Below are 20,181 nucleotides of genomic sequence, written 5' to 3'. Positions count from 1 at the left end.
ATAAAAGAATCATTGATTTATTAAGAAGTATACTAAATAAATAAAACATTTTAATTGTATTAAATATTAAAGTTAAATTCCTTTACGTAGTTATACAGATGGCAGAAAATATTTTGCGGGAAATGCAAACCGTTTCCGAACACATTTTATTGTTATTACGTGTCGGGCAATATTTTCTCTGTTTTATTATGAGAGAGTAACAATATTTGCAATTATGAAGCAAATGATATTAATTTCATCTAAAGAGCTAAGGAAACTAAAGTTTAAGTCGTTTTGTACAACAATTGTTGACAGATACGCTTCCACGGGTATTAATTCATGGGTACACAAATTTTTAAGGTTACAATTTTGTTCTTTAACCTAAAGTTGTTTTTAAATAGAAGAATATCTAATTTCTAGAGCTCTGCGCTTTCATCGGAGTTAAAAATTAAGATAGAAAACTATTGGAGAGATAAGATTAATTTACAAGAGCCAAGCATAAAAAATACCAGGGGCAAATATTATGTTCTGTCAATGTTCCCATATCCTTCTGGTGCACTGCATTTAGGTCACGTAAGAGTATACAGTATCAGTGATTCTGTTGCACGCTTTCACAGATTAAGAGGTTTGTTAATAAGATTTAAAAACAATACTTTTCAAGTCAATATTTGTTCAATTTTTAATTAGGTTACAATGTAATACATCCCATGGGATGGGATGCCTTTGGCTTACCTGCCGAAAATGCAGCAATTGAAAAGAATGTTGATCCTGCAGAATGGACAACAGAAAATATTAAAAATATGAAAGTACAGTTGAACAAACTTAATTGTAAATTTGATTGGGACAGAGAATTTGCTACATGTGATTCAGAATATTATAAATGGACTCAACAGTTGTTTCTCAGACTTTATGAAAAAGGCTTGATTTATCAAAAAGAAGAATTTGTAAATTGGGACCCTATTGATAAGACTGTGTTAGCTGAAGAACAGGTTGATCTAAATAATAGGTCCTGGAGATCAGGTGCAAAAGTTGAAAAAAAACTTTTAAAACAATGGTTTATCAGAACTACAGCATATGCAAAGTAAAAAATTATTTTAGTTATATATTGTTTAAAATTATCTTGTAAATTGAATTACATTTGATGTGAATTTTAGATCTTTGTATGATGGACTTTCAGATCCGATTTTAAAAGAATGGAAAGATATAATAAAGCTTCAAAAAAATTGGATTGGAGAATGCAATGGCACCAGTTTTGACTTTCACTTAATATCTAATGACTTGTCACTACCTAAAACAATTAATTTCTGGACTGATAAACCAGAATATGTAGAAAATGCTCAGTTCATCGCGATATCACCAAATAATATATTATGTAAATTAGTAGATTCAAAATTTATAGACAATAATATGAAAATTTTTAATTTGAAAGCTCTCAATCCATTTAATGGAGAAGAGTTACCTATATACATTACTGAGGATGTAAAATTCCCAATTTTTAGGGATACTTACCTGGGGATTCCATGTACAGAGATGAGTGATTATGAGTTTTGCGAAAAAATTGGAATACCCTATCGTAGAAGTAATTTGAAGTCAAACATAGAGCTTGAAAATAAAAGAATAGAGATTCTATCAAAAGCACAAAAATGGAAAATTGGAGGATATTTGATAAGCTCAAGGCTGAAAGACTGGTTAATTTCTAGACAGAGATATTGGGGAACACCTATCCCAATTGTGCACTGTCAAAAGTGTGGTGCTAAACCTGTTCCTGCTGATCAGATTCCTGTGTTATTGCCACACATAGAAAGTACTTCTTCACAAAAGTCCTTACTAAATGCAACAGAATGGTTGGAAACTACTTGCCCTGAGTGTGGAGGTCCTGCCACTAGAGAATCTGATACAATGGATACATTTGTAGACAGCTCCTGGTATTATGCTAGATTTATTGATCCAAAAAATAAGAATGAAATGTTTTCATTGGAGAAAGCTAAGGAGAGCTTACCTGTTGATTTATACATAGGTGGAAAGGAGCATGGTAATAATTCTGTTAAGTAATTTTCTTAAAAAAAAGTTATTTTTGTAATTTAAATTATTTTGTAGGTGTACTTCATTTATATTATGCAAGATTCATAAATCATTTTTTACACGATGAAAGACTAGTACCAACACGGGAGCCATTCAAGCAACTTCTCGTGCAAGGAATGGTAATGGGCAAAACATATAAAACTAAGAGTGGTCAATATTTAACAAAAGAAGAGATCGAAGAAAAGAATGGGCAGTTAATAGATAAAATGACAGGAGATTCAGTCAGTGAACATTGGGAAAAAATGTCAAAATCTAAGCATAATGGCATTGATCCTGTACAACTTTTAGAAAAGTATGGATCTGATATGACTAGACTTTTATTATTGGCTAATGTTGCTCCTATATCGCATAGAAAGTGGTCTGAAGAAGGTACTGTTTTATTTGCATTATAAACAAAAATATTGTTGTGTGTAATTTTGAATGTATTTGTATTATCAAAGATATTCCTGGAATTAAAAATTGGCAAAATAGGCTTTGGCTCACATTGAAGACACTTATGGATCAGAGAATTAATATGACCATTGAAGAACTTAAAAAGAAGCCTGTGGATAAAAAATATATTGATGATGAAGATCATCTTTATGATTCAAGAAATTTTTTTTTAAAAGTAATAACATATCATATACTAAAAACACAACATTGGAGTGTATCCATATCAAAAATGCAAGGATTAACAAATAGGTAAAATATATATTAATTAACAAAAAAAAACAAATTATTTTTTAAAATTTAGCCATTTAAAGTGGCGAAAAATAAACGAAAAAGATGATTTCTAAAAAATTGTAAATATCTGTGGCTTCTAGAGAGAGAGAAAATAGACCCTTGGAATTGAGATTGGATTTAAAAAAAAAATACATTTTCTAGACATTCCAGAACCAAAAGTCTGTTTTTTTATATATTGTCATAATATCAACTTATTCATAACAAAACTCATTTATGAATATAAAAATGTTTAAATAATGAAAATAAGAGTCTTCCAAAAACAAGATGACTCCTAATAGATTCAGCCAAATTTGCAAAAACACATGGTATTAACCGTTTGACTGCTGAGGAGCGCTATCGCGCTCTTCTTGTAAATGCGAAGTTTCTGTAAACAATTGGTATTTTTTAATTTTTGTTGTTGTAATGCAATACAAGTGAGTTTATTGTATGAAAAGTGTTTAACATATTTTCCCATACACACGCAATTAGTACCGCAGTTTTGGCATATGTCCGAAAAAATACGTCAGCAGCCGAACGGTTAAATGAAATATTCAAAAATTAATTTTTTTATATTGATTGCTTTGGATAGCTATAAATATCTTCTTACAATATTCCTATATTTTTTATTGCAGTTTAAGGAGAGTTTCTTTAGAATGTATGACAAAAAGTATTCAGTTTGAACGTGCACTGGCAACACAGATAATAATGTTAGCACCAGTTACTCCCAATTTTGCCTCAGAATTATGGGCAGGTTTTTGTTCAATACCAAATTTGCAGATTAGCAAAGAAGTAAATTTAGATAAGGATGTACTGGAACAAAAATGGCCTGAGGTTGATTGGGAATATATGATGAAACTTTGGGTCAATGTAAGGATTTATTTTGTTTTTGTTCTACAGTTTAAAAACTAGTGTTAATTAAATTTCTTATTTAAATAAAATTTTTGTATATCATTATAGGTCAATGGCAACTTGATTAAAAAAATAGGTATACCCCGCAAAGCCTTAGAAAACCTTTCGCCAGAGTCTGCCCTTGAATTTGTAATGAATGATGAAGATATTCAGAAATCCTTAAAGAATAAGGCTGTAAAAGATGTTAAACTTCTCTTAGAGGAAGGCTATGATGGAAATTTAAGAATTAGTAGTATGAAAGTTGCATAGCAAGAAGCACCAGAAATATAAAATAATAAACACTTATTTTTACTTTACCATTGCTTTTATATAAATTAGAATATTAAATAATTTAATAAAAAAAAAAAAAATCAACTTACTTTACATCATATTCCCCATCATAACTGTTGTTTGGTATCAAATTAAGGAATTTGATGTATTCCAGTGGCAGATCATTTTCCTGAGCTCCTGATATCATTGTGTCTCTTTATACATTGAAAATTATAATTAAAAAGCAGGATTTAACAAAACTCAAATCAAATATAATATAAAACAATAAATCCTTTTCAGATTTCACATACAAATAAAAAGGTGAAGGTTTTCTTTCTTGAGGTAGTTGCTTCAATTTTATAAATTCAGTAGGAATATTACATTGCTGATACACTCTGCAATTTAATATTGAGCCTTCTGGAATTTGCACATCAACATAAAAGGGAAAATAAATTTTATCTGCAACACCTTCTTGTCCATCCAAAGTCTCAAGATTACATATGTCTAGCTCCCAAACAACCCCCCAGACGGTATAATCTTTTGTAGGAACAATTGTTGCACTTGCACCACGCCATCGTCTTGAATAATAATTAAAATCCAACCTAAAATTCTAAATTATTACTCTTATATATACAATTTAATTAATAATAAATTTATAAAGATTTTCAGTATTATGGAAATTACTTTTATAAATCCAATGTTTTTTTTTATAGCAGTTGGATTAGATAAATGAATTCTTTTTGTTAATAAATTGCTTCCATAAGCAAAATATAAAAAAGTATTAGACATTTTTGTAAAATATATAAATACTTCACACTTTAAAAAAATATTTCTTGTAAATAGTCAAACTCTGTCAAACAATAGTGGTGTCAGAGAAATCAGGCGACAAAAATCTACATACATACTAGTAATGTAAGAGTGGGGTAGTTCCGTTCCGGCCGGACTTCCACCCCTCACTCCATTTTCCAGCCACTTACAAAAAAGCAAGAATTATGTAGGCTGCGTTCGTTTATTAGCTGCGAGTACTAAAACTCTACAATGTATGTCACGTAAAATATAGGTTTTCGGTACTGGCAGTAAATAAACTGTCATAAATGAACGTAGCCGTAAAGGACTCAAAGGAGTTAAAGTTGGGGTGTGTTTTGATCCTATTTTGTCCCTCCATAAAATTTTTGTTTGGAATATATTTTCAAAAATCATTATTTGTTTAATTCGCTGACAAAAATAAGATAAAACACATTTTGTATATTTAACATAAGTATATATGAGATAAATTATTTATAAACAATTAGGTCAGTTTGAAACTACTTATTTTATTTACACAATTAAGATATCTTTAAAATAATATTATAAGTTTAGAAAAATATTTTTTTTTTTTGTAATTAAAGCTATTAATCAAATTTGTAATTCCTATAAACCTCTTGGAACATATCTCTACAGTTAACTTTAACGTTTAATTTAGCACATAACAAAAATACTCCTGATAACTTTCTATGTAGACTGTAAATTTCCTCTGGTGGAGGACAGAGTCTGTGATTTATTATTGTAGGCACAAGTGCTTGAACTCTATAAAGCAGAAGGAATTAAATAAAACCTGATAAATTGAATATAAACAATTATTTAACAAAAATACCTTTTTGTTACATCTTGTCCTCCAAAATCAAAATATTGGTGATTATTGTCAAAAACTTGCCCTAAAATCATAACTGTATCTACATGGGCATCTTCCATGATCTAAAGAACATATTATATCAAAAATAAATTGTTATACTTTGCATTCATTTGTATTTAATATATATTCTTACTTTAGATTCATATCCTGTTAAAAATCCCATTTCTCGAGACATGTTAAGTACTTTATTTCGGTTTCTGTCACTAGCTGCGTTGATTACTTCAATGTATTTATCCATAAACTCCTTGGAATAAGTTCTGCATGCTCCAAAGTCCAACAAAATTAACTACAAATTAAAGATTTTTAACGAAGACAAACATTTTAACACAATGTGCCATAAAGTTTTCTTTTAGTACCTGTTTGGTCATGGGATTGTAAAAAAAGTTTGACCAGTTTGGATCAGTTTGCATATAACGGAATACAAACAATTCTTTTAAACAAAGGCGCATAATTAATTTAGCAATGTGTTCTCTAGTTTCTAAATCATATTCAATGCATTTATCAACTGGTATTCCTTCAACTAATTCTGTAGTAAAAATCTGTTTTGTTGAAAGCTCATCTTAAAGAAAAATATTTAATTAAAATGAAAATTTTACTTTGCAATATTTATATTGCACTAACTATTCTTATACCTATAACTGAAGGTATATAATAATCACTGTAAGGTTTAATAAATTCCTTATAAGTTTTTGAACATTCAGCTTCCCGAATATAATCAACTTCCCAAGCTAATTCGCGTTTAGCAACTTCTACTAAATTATCAATAAACATTCCATCTGGAAACATGTTCCACACCTAAAATTGGATTAAACTGATATTTTAAATGTATAAGAATGTTTAATAGCGCTCAAATGATAAACAATGTTTGCCTTCATTATGCCAACTAAATTTTCTATGTCACTTTGAATTCCTTCTGCTACACCTGGATACTGGATTTTCATAGCTACACTGTGACCATTCAGCAGCGTAGCATGATGCACTTGCCCTAAAATATTAATTTAATAAATATAAATTATATATATGGAACAAATAAATAAATCTAGACGTAGAAACCTATTGAAGCAGCTGCAAATGGTTTTTCTTCAAAAGTAGCCAGTTTATTTCTCCATTCATGTCCAAATTCATTAATTAAAACTTTCTGAAATTAAAACAATTTTGTTGATAAATTTCATAAAAATAATGTGTTCAGTTTTTCTATTATACCTGAACTTGCCATGTAGGCATAAAATCAGCACTTTGCCTAACTCTTTCAAAAGCTTTTTGCAATTCTGGGCTAATAACAGTATTATCTTGAATACTAAGTATTTGCCCAATTTTCAATGCAGCACCTACAAATTTTTACATTCATAATTTTAAAGATCAATTTTAACATAGAGCTTTATTCTGCTTGCCTCTAACTTTGCATAAAGTGGAAACAATTCTTTCAGCATTAGCTTTTGTAAGGAAAATAGAATCTAAGGTGGTTCCAACACTTTTATCTTTTAATCCTAAGGTCCTTCTTGTATATTCAGCAACTGTTCCTACACCAAGTCCTATTCCTAAAGTACCAAAACTGACCATTCTTTGAATCCTAGTTGATGGTACTTTACGTTCCCTTGCTGAAGGTGAAAGCTAAACATAATTACCTAATTGTTTCTTCTTAGTATATAAACATTTATTTAATAAATAGAGAAAAAGCTTACAGTCTGTTTTGGCTTTGCTATCAGCTTGATAGGTTTCTCCTTGTTTTTCTGAATAGATGATCTTGTAATATCTTTTGATTGAATTTTCTTATTAGACTTTGGGATAATCTTTATCTCTTCTTTCATTTTTTTCTCATGTTCTATTTCTAATTGTCTCAAAATTGCTTTATCTTTTTCTGAAAGCTCAATAGTAGGAATTTCTTTATGTTGTGTGGCAAGTTTTGCTATTTTTTCTTTAACTGTCGTATATTTTTTCTGAGAAAAGCCTTCTTGTTTTTGTCCATTTCTGTTAAATGAGTCTTGTCTGATAGAATTAGGAAAAGACTCCACCTGAACTTCAGTAATTTTTTTTGCATCCTTAGATAAATTATGAATTTCCAGCTGTTCTCTTGGAAGATTCGGTTGTTTGCTTGAATTCTTAACCAGATTAGCTACGGCTTCTAAATACTGAAAAAATCCTGTTTGAACTACAGATGCTCGATCAATAGCATCTCTTAAATCTGCTAAAATATTTTCCTAAAAATTGACTATTGTAAGTAATGATTGCTCAATTTCTCACAGTACATAACCTATTGATAGTTTTATTATGTTAATTTTAAAATAACATACTTAAAACTTACAGGAGCCTGGTTAAGATTTATATTTTTAATCTTTTTTTCAAGGTTTTTTAAGCACTCTTGTGTACCAGTTTTTAAACTAGAGTGTGTAAATGCATGTTTAACTACTTCTTCTTGATGCTTAACAATAGCATTTGTGACTGTTTGTGCTCCTTTCAACACCCCAATAAGATCAGTAACTCTTGTTCGAGGCATATTAGCAAAAATGATGCAATTCTAAAAAAACCTGAATAAACGCTGGATGTTCTGAAAAGAATAAAACGACATCATAATATATGAAGAATTATATAATTTCTACTAATCAATTACTATAAATAGAGATCTCTAGAACTACGTGTCTTGTGACTTTTAAGATTATTGAAAATGTAAGGTTATGGCTTACCGATTTTAAAATTTAATGATTAACTGTAAATAATATATTTGACTTTTAGCTAAAGATTTGTAAAAGCATATTAAATATTTGTAAGTCAATTTTATATTTCAAATAATTCTATCTACTGATGATAAAAATTAATACACTAAAATTTCAAAGTTGATGGTAATGATGACAGATAACTTAGCTACAATATTTAAAAATTGGTAAGGTATTTGAGGTAACAATGGTCTAACCTAACCTAACCTATATTTTTGGATGAAAATAAACGCATGCGTATGAATGGGTAGAAAGGAGGGAAAGGAGAGTACTGAGACTACTGAGAGTAGTTGTTCGAAAGTGAAGAAGAGGAGGATGGGGATTGGGATTTCGGGCTTGGCGAGTGGCGACTGATGTTGGTGTTGGTGGCACTTGGTGGGTGTTGCGTAGTAAGGTAATAGGAAAGCTCGTTCAGCAAAACTGACAACGTACTTAGAGAGGCTTTGTTTTGATTCTTATGAAAGTAAACAGTATGATGACAAGTGACATCGATTCGTGGTTGTTGGTGCGTAGCACGGGCATGTTTTTACACAGTGCCAGGACTAAGTGCGTTAGCACTGAAAATGAATTGTGATCCTAGTACTTGTCTACATTCGGTCAAAGTGTCGTCGTCAGTTACGCATCCCGGTGGCTTATTTTTTAGCAGAGCGACACCGGCTTTATTGGAAGCTCAATCGTGGAATGGCAGCGGCCCTCAAAAAGAATCACTCACGTAGAAGGTTGGCCGCCCTTACATTTCTCTCAAACATCTCCTTGGATGGCAGCCATCGCGACACAAAACTTGCTCTACTATCACGAAATGGAGCTATACGTAACAGCAACCTAAACCATAGCCAGCCCCAGCAAAATGATGACCGTCAAACAGACCTGGAGACTTCCATTGAGGAGGTTGCCGAAGTCCAGATGGAGGAGAATATCCCAGTCAGACAAGTCAGTTCCCCTCAGCCTGTGCACAGAGTCATCGAGCACAATTCTCTTAGCTCTGATTCTGATGGCTTACTCACACCTGCCAAAGCTAATGCCAATGCATTCTTGGAGCAGGAAAGAACTTATCCCCATCAATTCTGTGGAAGCCATGGTTCTTTTAGAGAACGGTAACAGTAAACTTTCATTGATTATGACTCAAATAATATAAATTATATTGTAGATTAGGGTATCCTTTTTTCTACATTTATTATGAAAAAACTAATATTATTTTGTTGTAAAAACTTGTTATTATTTTTGTATCATTTATCACATGAAAGCTGTAATTATAACACATTGTTATCTCTAATTCAACATATTACTAGGTCATATTTTATAATCTATCTAGGACACAAATATATAGACTAATAGTTTTTATTAAATCAATTTATCGTGTATAAAACTCTTATAGTTCACAATCACTAAGTACATAGATATTACTTGAAATATATTGATGACTAGCTGAAGAAAATACATTGTATAAAAAGGTCTTATGTTATAATTTAATTATGTTAATAAAATTATACTAGGAGTTCTGCATGTTATATAATTTCTGTTATATAGCAGCTAATGTATCTATATTAAGCTTACAGTAACCTAATAGCTATATCAATAGTAGATTGAAGATTATATATATTAATAAAAAGTCCAATCGAGAATTGATATTGAATAAACATAGATATGACAAAGATATTAATCTCATTCTGATATGTATTGAGAATATGAACCTATCAATTTAAAAATAAATGAATCATAAAGTCAGGATCATATAGCTCAAGCTTAACGTTTTTAATTAAGATAATATTGATACCATTGCATTCATAATTTTGAAGCAATATAACTTAATTTTGTGGCATTCTCCTTCATTACTTCTATTCGATCAAAAAATGTATTTATTTGTAGTTTAAAAAAACTTCATGATTTTCTAGGACGGGAACCACTGGCAGTGACTATTCACTACCTGAAAGAAGGGTAGGATCTTTGCAGTATAAAAAGAGAATATGTCATCAAACTTCTACCTTATCTGAAGATATAAAGCATCAGTATAACAGCAGCAATGAAAGTATTGGATCACTTCGTTCCAAGACACAGTCATCTAAGTCAAAGATAAAAGCACCAAATAATACACCATCTAACTGTACTAACAGTGGTGTAATACCAGAGATTACAAAAGAATTACGTTTAATGCAGCATCCAGTTAATAATCATAAATTTGGTGATGATAGACTTGTAATGGTATCTAATAAACGAGTGCCATTTTTGGTATTCTCTGCTCTCCCATACAGTAAGAAGCAACGTTCTAGTTGGTAAATAAAAAATTTATAATTGCATTAAAATTCCATATAATACTTTCAATGATTCTGTAAATAAAAACATTTTTTTCATAGGTCTGAATTAAGAAAGGATACTGGAAGAAGAAAAAACACTATTACCCAAAGGCCTTTATCAGCAATTAATGATAATATTGACCCATTTGGACTATTAGGAATAGAAAGAGCGAAGGATGGACAGGTAGTCTTCTTTTTGAAAGTTTAATCAAAAGACATAGTAATGGCTCAACGACCATACACACGCATGTAACCGTTAAGGAACAACCTTTTTTATACACTAAAATGAAATTTTTAAAACTCCAAATTGTTCTTTTGCTTATAGGAAATTTCTTATGGGCAGCTACTTATACCATCCAGACAATTTCAAAAAGATAGAAAGCTACAAAACTATGATAATGAAGCTATAGAACTGATGCATGTTATGCCTAATAAACATCATACAGTAGCAAGGTATTTGAGATATCAAACATACAAAAGAACAGTTTTATATTTAAATCATGCTTTGTATGGTTGAATCGCCGATACAAATATAAAATCACTCATGCATGCATTTCTTTTTGCAATATTTGAACAAAAGTCTTTACATTTATCCAAGAAAAATTGTTTAAAAGTTGAGTAATTTGTATATTTATAGAAAAATAATTTTTCTTCATAGTATAATACATTTGTAAAATAAACTATCACGTCGTAATTATCGCCTCATGTACATCTTCTATAACCATGCTTGTCAATCATCTTTTTACAGGACAAAAACTATTACATGGAATATGGAGCACAGAAAATGGTAAAAATTAATGTAGTACACTATTTAGAAACAGCTAAAAACTAGATAACTGGTGGAGTATGATTAATTTCTAGTTGCGCACGTTAAATGTAATCGTAATAGGTGATTTTTATTAGGGAAGTCTATACGCATTGGTTCACCATACACGGTCGGCCTAAATGCTTCTTGATCTATTTTTAAAACAGTTAAACAAGATATTTAAGTCCGCTGTTTCTTCTGAATTATACTATATCGCAATGTTTAATGTAAACATTTCAATTAATCTCGTTAAGAGTTTACTTGCAACAAGTAGTTGAGTAATTTAATACTCAGAAATTAACATTTAAACGTAAATCTTGTATATTCTGTGTAATTTATGATTATTATTTCACAATCATTTTTGCATGCTTGCTCTTACACAGATAAGACACAAATAATTGTATCCAACAACTGCAAACTACTTTAGACCTTCATATTATTATTTTAGAAATGAAAAGAGTCTTTTAAATGTATTTTGATTTCGCGATTACATTAATTAGTATGTATCAACAGGTTTGTTTTGTTATTAACATAGGACGTGGATAAATGATTAAATTTTTTTATGCACAAAAATTGTTTTAGGTGTCTTTCGTATGATACAACAAACCATCGTACTCCGCATTTAACTCCAGAATCTCCACCATTGTCTTATACTGCAGATACAAAACGTTAGTATACGACAGAGCTTAAAAATATTTAAATACTTTCAAGTTATAAATGTAATCTTTTAAATGTTTATAGCGCATGAGTGGGACGAGTCAACGCAATATAATCCAAATTTATTAGATGACCCTGAACTTATTGCTGGAAAACACCGTACATTGCTTACATTTACTTCATACATGGTAAGAGTACTAGTAATATTTTAATGTTCTTTAAAGAAGCATATTGGTAAGATTTATAATTATATTTTTTTTAGGCATCGGTAATTGATTATGTACGACCATCTGATCTAAAAAAGGAACTAAATGATAAATTCAAAGAAAAGTTTCCACACATTCAGCTGACACTTAGTAAATTACGAAGGTTTGTAATAAGATGTAGTTATTATTCATTTATCTTTTTATCAAAATACATAACATATATCTATTTATTTCATATTTAGTTTAAAACGCGAAATGCGAAAAATTGCTAAAACAGAGTATGGCGTTGATTTGCTGACTGTTGCGATGGCTTATGTTTATTTTGAAAAATTAATTCTAAGGAATATTGTTACAAAGCAAACACGGAAATTGTGTGCTGGCGCTTGTTTACTTTTGGCAGCAAAACTTAACGATGTTAAAGGAGATGTACTTAAATCACTTATTGAGGTAATCTCTTATTTTCAATTAGCGTTATTCGTTCAATTTGGTAATAATTTAAATTGCATAGTTAATAAAAAAAGATAAATTCTTTGCAGAGGACTGAAAATGTGTTTCGTTTAAATCGTAAAGATTTAATTAATTCAGAGTTTGCAGTACTTGTGGCATTAGAATTTGGCTTGCACCTGCCGACTTGGGAGATATTTCCGCATTATCAACGGCTGATTTATGAATCTTGACCATCCTTTTTATCGTATATTTGATAGAGAAGAAGAAATTACTGCGTTTATTATTTGACCCACTCAATGTGAGACGATTTAGAACAAGATATAAGGTACTTCATGTCAGATCACTGAGTCCGCAGACCAGACAAATTTTAATTTTCTTATTTACTTTTTTTTTTACGACTTATTGACAGATACTCGTGTGTCAATTTTGAGATATTTTCAATATTTCCTTAAGAGAGTTATAAATTTTTGAAGATTGCAAAACATTTTCATAAGAAAATACAAAATTATCGTGCTCGCGGATTCTGTGATTTGGTGTAGAATGCCCTATATACGTATTAAAAATAATAAAGCGTTAAAAAGTTTAGTATAAGATGTCGAGGTACTATCGTTTCTTTGATCTTAATATGTGACTTGATAAATTGAAGTACGTACAAATAGTACTTAACATTTATTGAATCATTATTTATGTAACTATATAAATAAGTTCCACCACTTAAACTACCCTAGAGTATATAAATAGAAAGATGTTTATTTTTGTATAGCTATGAAAGATTAAATTTTTCAATTGGGGTTTTCGAAACATTATAATATTTGAATTCAGAGAGGTCTTATGTAAAATTTAATTTTGATATTTTCGGCAGATATATAGAGAAAATCGTTGTCTTACATACATGATTTAGAGTATTTTAAATTGTGGACCCTATATGTATGTATCAGCAATGATGATTTTCATTTTAACCACATATACTTGGGGATAAACTAAGTAGAAATGTCCTATATTATAACATCAGTAAAAGCATCATTGCTGAGATAAATCAATTTGAAATCGATAAATCAGGGCTTTGATTCAATGGAAAAATTACTTTACTCTCACTTTTGTTGACAGTTCTCTTTCGAGAAACAAAACAAGCTCGTATTTCTTCACTGTTCCGCATTGTCGTACGCGCACACACACATGCACGCAAATACGTCGATTATTAATTATCAGCATATTGAAATGCTTTAGGATCAAACTATTCTTAAATTGAAAATTGATATGAAGGAGTTATAAAGATACTAATATTTTTAGATGAAGGTAAATTTTTCGAGGTACCTTCCCTCCTCTAGATCCATTGCTTTTTGCTAAAATAGGGGCACCTCGCGTAGGATATTGCAATGGTCTTGAACGGAGCAGAGGCTATGTTTCTTCCTTTTTGCTTTATTCTTTTTAAATATACAAATAATTTGTATATTTAAAAAGAAAAAACCAAAAAGGAACAAAACTCGTTGCGCGTAACTCCGTTCCTGAGCATGTTTGCTCTTACTCCCTGGAAGGGATGGGAAGGGTAAGAAAACTGAGGAAAAAGGAACCTGAACAAGAAAGCCTGCCTATCACCGAAAGCTATAACGCCTACTTAATACGCAAAGCTAAAAAGCCTACCTATATCGGAAATCTAAACCTGAAAACACAAGAATAAATGAAGAAATGGTTTTAACCGAAGAAGGACCGATTGGAACCTACCGGTAGGTTCTCTCGGTCATCCTTTGCTTAATAAAAAAAATCCACAGTTTTACCCGTGGGACTCACTCATTCGGCGAAAATCCTACGATGATCCATCTGCTTAGCGCAGCCTGCTGGATATGTTGATGATGACGACGATGTGGCACTCGCGATAATTGTATTTTAAATTATTACGACGCGACGCGAATTTTTTAAACAATACTACATACGCGACTCGGGTATTTAAATCAATTTAATTTCGCGACGCGCACTTTTATCTCAAAGTGAGATCACCTACTGTAACAAAGAGGGAAAAAAGAAAAAATGTTATTAAATTAAAATATATTTAAGTAATGTTTACATTTATTCTAGCTGTCAAAAAAGATACAATAATACTCACAGGCTATGAGAGTCCTTGAGGCTGTTGCCCTTGGCCGCTGCATACTCCAAAGCACTGCACTGCCACATCACTCGTGCTGCGCACTGTCTTTTTTGACAAGTTTATTTCGAATTTTAAACGAATTCTTTCTTGCATACTTTTATTTCAATTACACTATGCGCTTCACTGTTACATTAATTTAATTAAACTTGCAGTGAGAAAAGTATCCTCAATCAATGAACAATTTTTCGTTATAACAATGGATAAATTTCGTTAATATAACAAATAAATTCATCGATATAATAACGAATAGTTCATTACGTACTAAACTATTCGTTACACAAATGAATCTTTCTGTCACATTAACTAACTTTATGCATTGGTATAAAAAAAAAATTGTTCAATTCTTGAAGTATTTGCTCTTTGGAGTAAAATTATATTATCACAATAATGAAACTACACTTGTGTGATTGAAATAAAGTATAAAACTATTTTTAATCCCGAATAATTAACTGGTCGGCGATTACGACGAAAAAAAAAACAGAGGCGCGCGATTCACCGACAACCACCACGTGTAGATTCGGAAACTGAACTGTCACTTTTGACGAGCAACGTGCTCATCCAAAAGTGACATAATCGAATCTGATTGGTTGGAGATTTGGCTGCGCCAATCAGGTGCGATTACTGAGTAAGCTATGTAATAAACACTTCCAGTCTGGATGATTTTAAGACTGGAGCCGTTTTGGATTTAAAATAGCGATTGCTAATTGATTATCTGCATTTTTATAATCAATCAGCGATCAGCATTCTAAATTCAGTAAACAATTAAGCATTATGCATATTTAGACAGTTTACCATTACGGTAGCGCTTCTTAAAATTAATACGCGTCGTGATTGGTCTCGAATTAACAGAATTGAACAATCATGATATAGTGTTAAAGTGTTTGTTTTGCTAATAGAAATTTTTTTCTTAAGATGAGACCAGACTATAAAGATATTTTGGCGGCAGTGATGGTAAAGTGATAGGGGGAAGATGCTGATTGTCATTTTAATTATAGTTGAAAAAATCAGTAATAAGCATAGTTGCGTGCGTGCGTGTGTGTGTGTATGGTAATACGGAATGGTGGAGAAGTACGAGCTTCTTTTATTTTTCGGAAGAGAACTGTCAACGAAAGTGACGGTAAAGTAATATTTCCATTGAATTAAAGCCCTGATTTATCGCTTTCAAATTGATTTATCTCAGCAATGATGCTTTTACTGATGTTATAGTATAGAACTTTTCCACTTAATTTATCCTCAAGAATATGTGGTTAAAAATAAGAACATCATAGCTGATACATCCAGTATATATACACAAAATGTCTGGTTAATTCATGTCAAACCGTAAATTTTGTACACAGTGGATGATTTTAAAAATAATATTCCTATACCCTTTTTGTGTTTAACTCTTGAACAATAGAAAAGAACTATCGGGTGATTATTTTTCCTATCGGTCTTGCATTAACGATACAATTCGTTAATTGATAAAAAGCTTAAAAATAAGGAACTTTTAATCCTTAACAAATTTCTGATCAATTTTTGTACGATCGTTATAACATTTAATGGCGGCTCATATCCTGAGGTATAATATTAGCCTTTGTTTTAGTTACGGTGATAAAACTTCTGAAGCCGTTTATGTGGGTACCGCTAAGTTTTACCATTTTTAACAGTCCAGTTTTCTAAGGGTTAAGGGCAATATATAAAAATTGTACAATTGTTTTACTCTTAAAATCATTAACTTTATAAATTATCAGTTTGATATGAGTTAATTTGACCTTTAACTGGCAGCCTTGATCGAATAAACTAACTTTTGGACCTGTCACCGATATTGAACCATTGCTTTTTGACGTATAAAGGCAATGTCCTACAATCTTATCTGGTTATTTGTTTTGAAAAAAAAACAAAAAAAAAACAATTCACAGAGAGGATAATTGAACATTTTTGTTTGCCTTTTTATTCCATTATTCGTTTTGATTTATTCATTTCTAAATATCGTAAATCGATGTATTATTATTTGTATAATATTAATAGATAAATTAAAGATTAAAAATCTTTCTAAAAGTATTGGGGTCTTGAAGCTAGTAAAATGCTTTGTTACAAAATTAAAAATAATAACAAACGGCAAAGTAGGTAATATATTACAATGCGTTTTATTACCTGTTAACTAATGCTGATGTGATTAGCAGCTTTAATTATCCTAATTAGAGTAATAAAGTAATGCTTAACGATTATTGATAAAATTTGTTGATTTATAAACTAAAAAAACTGTTAAGGATAATGCGTTAGAAAACATTTCTCACGGACTTAAAATTAAAATTTACTGAAGGGCTATATATGAAACTTATATTCTTTTTTGTCAAATGTTTTTAATGAGATTTGGTGATAAACAAAGTAATATACAATGAATTATAATCATGAATAATGATATGAATAATTCTGTAGTATTGTATAATACTACAATGAAAATAATATTTATGCAAAATGGCTATCATCGTTCTACCTATCGTAAAAGCAACATTGTATATTATTGGAATTCTACAGAGTAATGATACAAATACTGAAAATGCAGTATAAAAATATTATTTCCTTGATCCTTCTGCATTTATATAATGATCAAGGAATGTAGTGTCAAGAAATCAGGATGGAAAATCTGTATCCTAACTGTTTGTAGATTTTCTTAAAAATGTTTTTTGCATATTTCTTTTTGTAAATAAGTACTTTCTTTATTGTATATATACATATATATATATATATACAACTTAAATTTAGAGAATAATCGTAATATTTATCAGAGCCATAAGTTCAATTCTTGTGGACTATTTTTCATAATCATTGTGTTATGTTTGGAAGTTGAATTTTTTGTAATAATAATAATCATACATACTTGTTTCTATTTAATGTACATATATTTTATCGGACAGGAGTGTGTCGCAGACTGCTAGATTTGATGGGAGTCTATACTTAAAGCTAAGGTGCAAAAAGAGTCTTGTACATTTGTCAGATATTGTCATATTCTTGTAATTTTTATTACTTTAGACAGGTGACAATTTTTGTCATTAGTGTAAATAGCTATAAACACAATCTCAAAGCAGAATGATAAGGTGCATTAATGCTTATCCATGAAAAAATATCATCTTTAATTACCTCTTAATAGCTACATATATACTAATCCTTTGATACTCACCCCGATTTTAGATATCTTTTACAAAATGACATGAGAGTTGACTTTTATTTTTGAAGTATGTTACTTAAAAAATTATATCACAATGTCTCAAATTTGGTCAAAAAGTAAAAAACAAAATACCTTTAACTATCTAATGCAGCATTATTCATGCAAATTAAAATTTGTTAGTAGTCTAATTATTATATATTTACTAAATCTTTTGTTTGAATTTATTATTGTATAAAATATGCTGAATTGCTCAATTTTAATTTCGATAAGTAACAAACAAAAATTAAATTTACTCAGTTTAATAATCACAATATCTCTCAATATTATATATTAATTAAATGTATATATGTATTTTCAACTGCATAAATCCATTTAATAACTTATAAATATTTTACCTAATTGCATTTTGACTTTTCTGATGACATTTACTTATTTAATAAATTACTTTAGTCTACGCGTTTTTCCCTTCAATACTCAAGTTTAAATTTTGAAACAAAGGATGAATCCTAACTGATTTATATTATTAAATTTATAATTAGCAACAATATAACAGAGAAAGGATACTTTGAGTATTATATAACTCTTTGCATTTCTTGTTATATGTATAAATACAGTAATATATATCTTTTAATTTATATATGGTGCTGTTTTATAACAGAGACAGAGGGATATAAGTATTTTTTAAGTTATTATACTTAATGATGACTAAACAAAATGTATACTACTTGAGTAACAATTTTTGTGTATTCTTTTGTTAGAAATGCCAAAAATACGTGCCATGTAAAAAAAATTTAAGTTTTTCTCTCTGTTCTGTAACGTTTTTATGAAGAATAGACGTAATATTTATTCGTGAATTGAATAAATTGGAAATTTTTGTATTATATAATACTCTTGTGTAACTATTTATAATATAATAGAACTTGAGAAAAAATTTGAACAAAGCAAAAGTTAATAAATATTAACGTTGTACTGAATTCGTTAAGATGAAAAACTGTTTAGGTGAAGTTTTTAAATATGAGAAAGTAAATAAATTTATTCAGTACTTTGCTTTTATACTATATATTATAGAACAAATTTAAAAGTTGTTTTATAAAATGCAAGCGTAACACTATCTATTCTTACCTTATTTTCAATGTTAATTGTATACTATGGTTCTTCAAATTTTATGTATATTAAAGTAGTTTTTCCTTACTATCAGCAATAAAAGAAATACCATGTACTTTCATGTACTTTAGAGCGTCAATTATACAAATTAAAGTCCAACCTTAGGTTGGAAAACTGTTGAGGGACAAAAGTATTATATAAGCTTTTAAAAAATAGAACATTTTATGAACTTTTTCTTCTTACAATGGGGAATACGTACTTGAATTAAATTAGGATAAGTACTTAAAAGCTCAGTAACTACGTACAATAATTTGCAAACAAAAATTAGTGCAGATTATATCCTCTAACTAATAATGATTGATTTGAAGAAATGTATAAAAATACTGAAGCTTTGCTGCCCTCTAAGAACTATTACAGCTAATGCTTTTCTTGTAGAAAATTGTATTATTCGGTAAATATATATACAGTGTACATACCCCCCAAAAAACAAAAAATGTAATTGTTGTTAAATTGGTAAGAATAAGTCATTGCAAAAGTATCTATACTTTTTTCTTCATTTATGCAGTTTCTATCTTACTTTGGGCATTTATATGTGCATAGAAAAAGAAAATTAAATATATATTGCGAACTCTTGCCTGATTTTGTAAAATTATGTTGTAAAGAAATTCATACATGTGCTAAAGGCTGCTTCAAAAAAAAAAATGAAGTGGTAAAAATAACGTTAAGCTGTATAATATGTATTATTTTGAGGTGAAGCAATGCTAATATGATACATACATTCTAGTCCATTGATAACGTTTTGTAAAACAGACCACTGATAAAATGTATGTGATTCCGGATCGACTCTTTGTACTTAGTACCTATTATATTATACAATTTACACTTTGAGGGTACACTACATTAATTATGAACTTACACCTTGTAGAAACAGTACATTCTACCTATAAAATAAACTATATAGCTTATTATAATCTTATAGATGTGTGTATTTCCTTTTATATCATTTCCTCCTAGTAAGTATTTAATTCACTTTTCATTTTTCTTCAGCTTTCTTTACTGAGTTAGCACTAACTTTT

General features: G+C 29.8%; 4 protein-coding genes across 6 annotated transcripts; 2 read left to right on the top strand and 2 right to left on the bottom strand.

Moving 5' to 3' along the window:
* Positions 1–86: 86 nt before the first annotated feature.
* Positions 87–3,968, top strand: LeuRS-m (Leucyl-tRNA synthetase, mitochondrial). The gene is made up of 8 exons (XM_066741346.1): positions 87–322; positions 400–604; positions 667–1,060; positions 1,134–2,011; positions 2,077–2,430; positions 2,502–2,742; positions 3,396–3,630; positions 3,721–3,968. The coding sequence occupies exons 1-8, from the start codon at positions 215–217 to the stop codon at positions 3,919–3,921; spliced, it is 2,616 nt and encodes an 871-aa protein (XP_066597443.1). The 5' UTR covers positions 87–214; the 3' UTR covers positions 3,922–3,968.
* LOC136782165 (gamma-glutamylcyclotransferase-like) lies at positions 3,619–4,863 on the bottom strand. Of its 2 annotated transcripts, none has more exons than XM_066741384.1 (4): positions 4,606–4,863; positions 4,233–4,531; positions 4,032–4,136; positions 3,619–3,878 (listed from the first exon to the last, which is right to left on the bottom strand). In XM_066741384.1, exons 1-4 carry the CDS (start codon positions 4,708–4,710, stop codon positions 3,857–3,859), a joined length of 531 nt encoding a protein of 176 aa, XP_066597481.1. In that variant the 5' UTR covers positions 4,711–4,863; the 3' UTR covers positions 3,619–3,856. The 2 variants fall into 2 exon arrangements, with proteins under 2 accessions (XP_066597481.1, XP_066597482.1); XM_066741385.1 differs by having other exon boundaries at positions 3,619–3,844.
* A 261-nt stretch (positions 4,864–5,124) lies between these two features.
* Coq8 (ubiquinone biosynthesis protein COQ8, mitochondrial) lies at positions 5,125–8,450 on the bottom strand. Its single transcript, XM_066741353.1, has 12 exons — positions 8,275–8,450; positions 7,896–8,138; positions 7,276–7,791; positions 6,985–7,204; positions 6,797–6,921; positions 6,647–6,731; positions 6,463–6,578; positions 6,226–6,388; positions 5,950–6,152; positions 5,727–5,879; positions 5,555–5,655; positions 5,125–5,487 (listed from the first exon to the last, which is right to left on the bottom strand). The coding sequence occupies exons 2-12, from the start codon at positions 8,085–8,087 to the stop codon at positions 5,313–5,315; spliced, it is 2,049 nt and encodes a 682-aa protein (XP_066597450.1). The 5' UTR covers positions 8,088–8,138; positions 8,275–8,450; the 3' UTR covers positions 5,125–5,312.
* A 186-nt stretch (positions 8,451–8,636) lies between these two features.
* LOC136782151 (CDK5 and ABL1 enzyme substrate 2) lies at positions 8,637–20,081 on the top strand. 2 transcript variants are annotated; one of them, XM_066741356.1, is made up of 10 exons: positions 8,637–9,398; positions 10,197–10,574; positions 10,656–10,779; positions 10,921–11,048; positions 11,344–11,382; positions 11,983–12,068; positions 12,142–12,245; positions 12,320–12,426; positions 12,506–12,710; positions 12,800–20,081. In XM_066741356.1, the coding sequence occupies exons 1-10, from the start codon at positions 8,986–8,988 to the stop codon at positions 12,938–12,940; spliced, it is 1,725 nt and encodes a 574-aa protein (XP_066597453.1). In that variant the 5' UTR covers positions 8,637–8,985; the 3' UTR covers positions 12,941–20,081. The 2 variants fall into 2 exon arrangements, with proteins under 2 accessions (XP_066597453.1, XP_066597454.1); XM_066741357.1 differs by lacking the exon at positions 11,344–11,382.
* Positions 20,082–20,181: the final 100 nt, after the last annotated feature.

The sequence above is a fragment of the Prorops nasuta genome, unplaced genomic scaffold (genome assembly GCF_024137725.1).
Source record: "Prorops nasuta isolate Cenicafe-Biocafe unplaced genomic scaffold, Cenicafe_Pnas_1.2 PNAS00025, whole genome shotgun sequence".
NCBI classification, from domain to species: domain Eukaryota; kingdom Metazoa; phylum Arthropoda; class Insecta; order Hymenoptera; family Bethylidae; genus Prorops; species Prorops nasuta.
This window is presented reverse-complemented; position numbering and strand designations above follow the sequence as displayed.

Coding starts and splice junctions, on each gene's coding strand:
- LeuRS-m (XM_066741346.1), top strand. CDS start 215: ATGAAGCAAATGATATTAATTTCATCTAAAGAGCTAAGGAAACTAAAG. Junction 605..666: donor ACGCTTTCACAGATTAAGAG/GTTTGTTAATAA, acceptor ATTTTTAATTAG/GTTACAATGTAATACATCCC. Junction 2,012..2,076: donor CATAGGTGGAAAGGAGCATG/GTAATAATTCTG, acceptor ATTATTTTGTAG/GTGTACTTCATTTATATTAT.
- LOC136782165 (XM_066741384.1), bottom strand. CDS start 4,710: ATGTCTAATACTTTTTTATATTTTGCTTATGGAAGCAATTTATTAACA. Junction 4,532..4,605: donor AAAACATTGGATTTATAAAA/GTAATTTCCATA, acceptor GTAATAATTTAG/AATTTTAGGTTGGATTTTAA. Junction 4,137..4,232: donor AAACCTTCACCTTTTTATTT/GTATGTGAAATC, acceptor CAATGTATAAAG/AGACACAATGATATCAGGAG.
- Coq8 (XM_066741353.1), bottom strand. CDS start 8,087: ATGCCTCGAACAAGAGTTACTGATCTTATTGGGGTGTTGAAAGGAGCA. Junction 7,792..7,895: donor TAAATCTTAACCAGGCTCCT/GTAAGTTTTAAG, acceptor GTCAATTTTTAG/GAAAATATTTTAGCAGATTT. Junction 6,389..6,462: donor ATTTAGTTGGCATAATGAAG/GCAAACATTGTT, acceptor ATCCAATTTTAG/GTGTGGAACATGTTTCCAGA.
- LOC136782151 (XM_066741356.1), top strand. CDS start 8,986: ATGGCAGCGGCCCTCAAAAAGAATCACTCACGTAGAAGGTTGGCCGCC. Junction 9,399..10,196: donor CATGGTTCTTTTAGAGAACG/GTAACAGTAAAC, acceptor ATGATTTTCTAG/GACGGGAACCACTGGCAGTG. Junction 11,049..11,343: donor AAACATCATACAGTAGCAAG/GTATTTGAGATA, acceptor ATCTTTTTACAG/GACAAAAACTATTACATGGA.